Genomic DNA, 1,431 nt, shown 5'->3' with positions numbered 1-1,431 from the left:
TTTTGTTTCATTAGGAGGTCAATGCACATATAAAATTAAGATCAAAGAGGCATACAAAAAGCTAGAAAAATGAATCGAACTTGTGTTGAAAAATGTTCAAAGGACAAAGTCAAATCCATTCTCCATTGCAATCGTATTTCCAGAGGGCAGTTGCATCCTTTGAGTGGGTAAATCTTGTATGTTTACCCCTCTGGTGGTACAGACCTCCTGTGCAGGACAGTAGCAGGACCGTGAGTGGATCACCCCCCATTCTCATCTGAATCTTGCTGGTACGAGGACACAGAGATGGATCTGTAAGGGTTCAACACCATCTGGGCGCAACGCACTATGGTCACCAACAGGAAGGAGCAGAGCAGGAACACAAAGAAGAGGGCAAAGCCCAAATCCACGTCCACGTCAAACCTGGCAACCGGGAGGAGAGCAGGGTCCATGTTTTCAAAGGAGGAAGACACAGGGGTTGTTGGGCCTTGGTGTGATTCAGGGTCCAGCCTCGCTCTGGTTTGCTCTGCTCACTCCACGTGCTTTGCCAAAGTTTGCTGTCGTAATAAAGGTGCATCCAGACTTGTCTTCCCTTTTTTCTTAAAGTAACGTTCTTGTATTTCAGTTGTTTCAGTTAAATGTGTCAACTCACACTCCTTGCTTCTTTCATTTAAACAAGCTCTCTGTCTCTCTCTCTCTCTCTGAGAGAGAGACACAGACACCCTCTCCACCTCCTCGCTCGGCCAATCCCACCCCTAAGGGTTGGATGTACCGATGGACACACATAGCCACGCTTGGCACCTGTGTCCCCAATTAATAGTTAAAGAGGAGTTTGGTAACAATCAGGCCGTTCCTGAGATTAGAACACCCAAGGAAGCCTGTGTCCAACCCCCAGCACAGGGGCTGGGCTCTGGAGACACCCCACCTCCACACTGGGTGATCTTAGGCCCAGTTTCCTGGACATGGATTAGGCTAAGCCTAAAGTAAGTGACCATTTTGAATTAGGATTTCCATTGAAAACGTTTTTAGTCTAGGACTAGGCTTAATCCATGTCTGGGAAATGAGGTTTTGTTTGGTCAACACTAGACACAAAATCGAATCAAACTCTCGTGTCTTTGTATGCTCGTCTTTGCAACTGCATTCTGCACGTCGGTGTCTCTTCTTGTGTGTATTTGACTAATGTAGTCTAGGGGTCATAGGGTGCAGCTGTGTGTTGGAGGTTCATGCTACTGTTCTATCACTCATGGATATAGTGTTACCTGACCACAGGAAGGAGCATCACCACAGTGGACAACAGAGTGTAAACAGAGCTGCCAACTCTCACGGTTTCGCCGTGTGACACACGCATTTCAACCATTTCTCACGCTCTCACGCCACACATTGTATATCTCACGCTGAAAAGGCAACGCCAGACAAGTAGCCACGCTAACGTTGTAAACAGTAACAGACGAG

General features: G+C 47.1%; 1 protein-coding gene across 1 annotated transcript; it reads right to left on the bottom strand.

Annotated features, from left to right (window-relative positions):
* Positions 1-239: 239 nt before the first annotated feature.
* On the bottom strand, positions 240-431 carry LOC136943854 (cortexin domain containing 2-like). The gene has a single exon (XM_067237338.1). The coding sequence runs from the start codon at positions 429-431 to the stop codon at positions 240-242; it is 192 nt and encodes a 63-aa protein (XP_067093439.1).
* Positions 432-1,431: the final 1,000 nt, after the last annotated feature.

Source organism: Osmerus mordax, chromosome 6, assembly GCF_038355195.1.
Source record: "Osmerus mordax isolate fOsmMor3 chromosome 6, fOsmMor3.pri, whole genome shotgun sequence".
Taxonomy (NCBI): domain Eukaryota; kingdom Metazoa; phylum Chordata; class Actinopteri; order Osmeriformes; family Osmeridae; genus Osmerus; species Osmerus mordax.
This window is presented reverse-complemented; position numbering and strand designations above follow the sequence as displayed.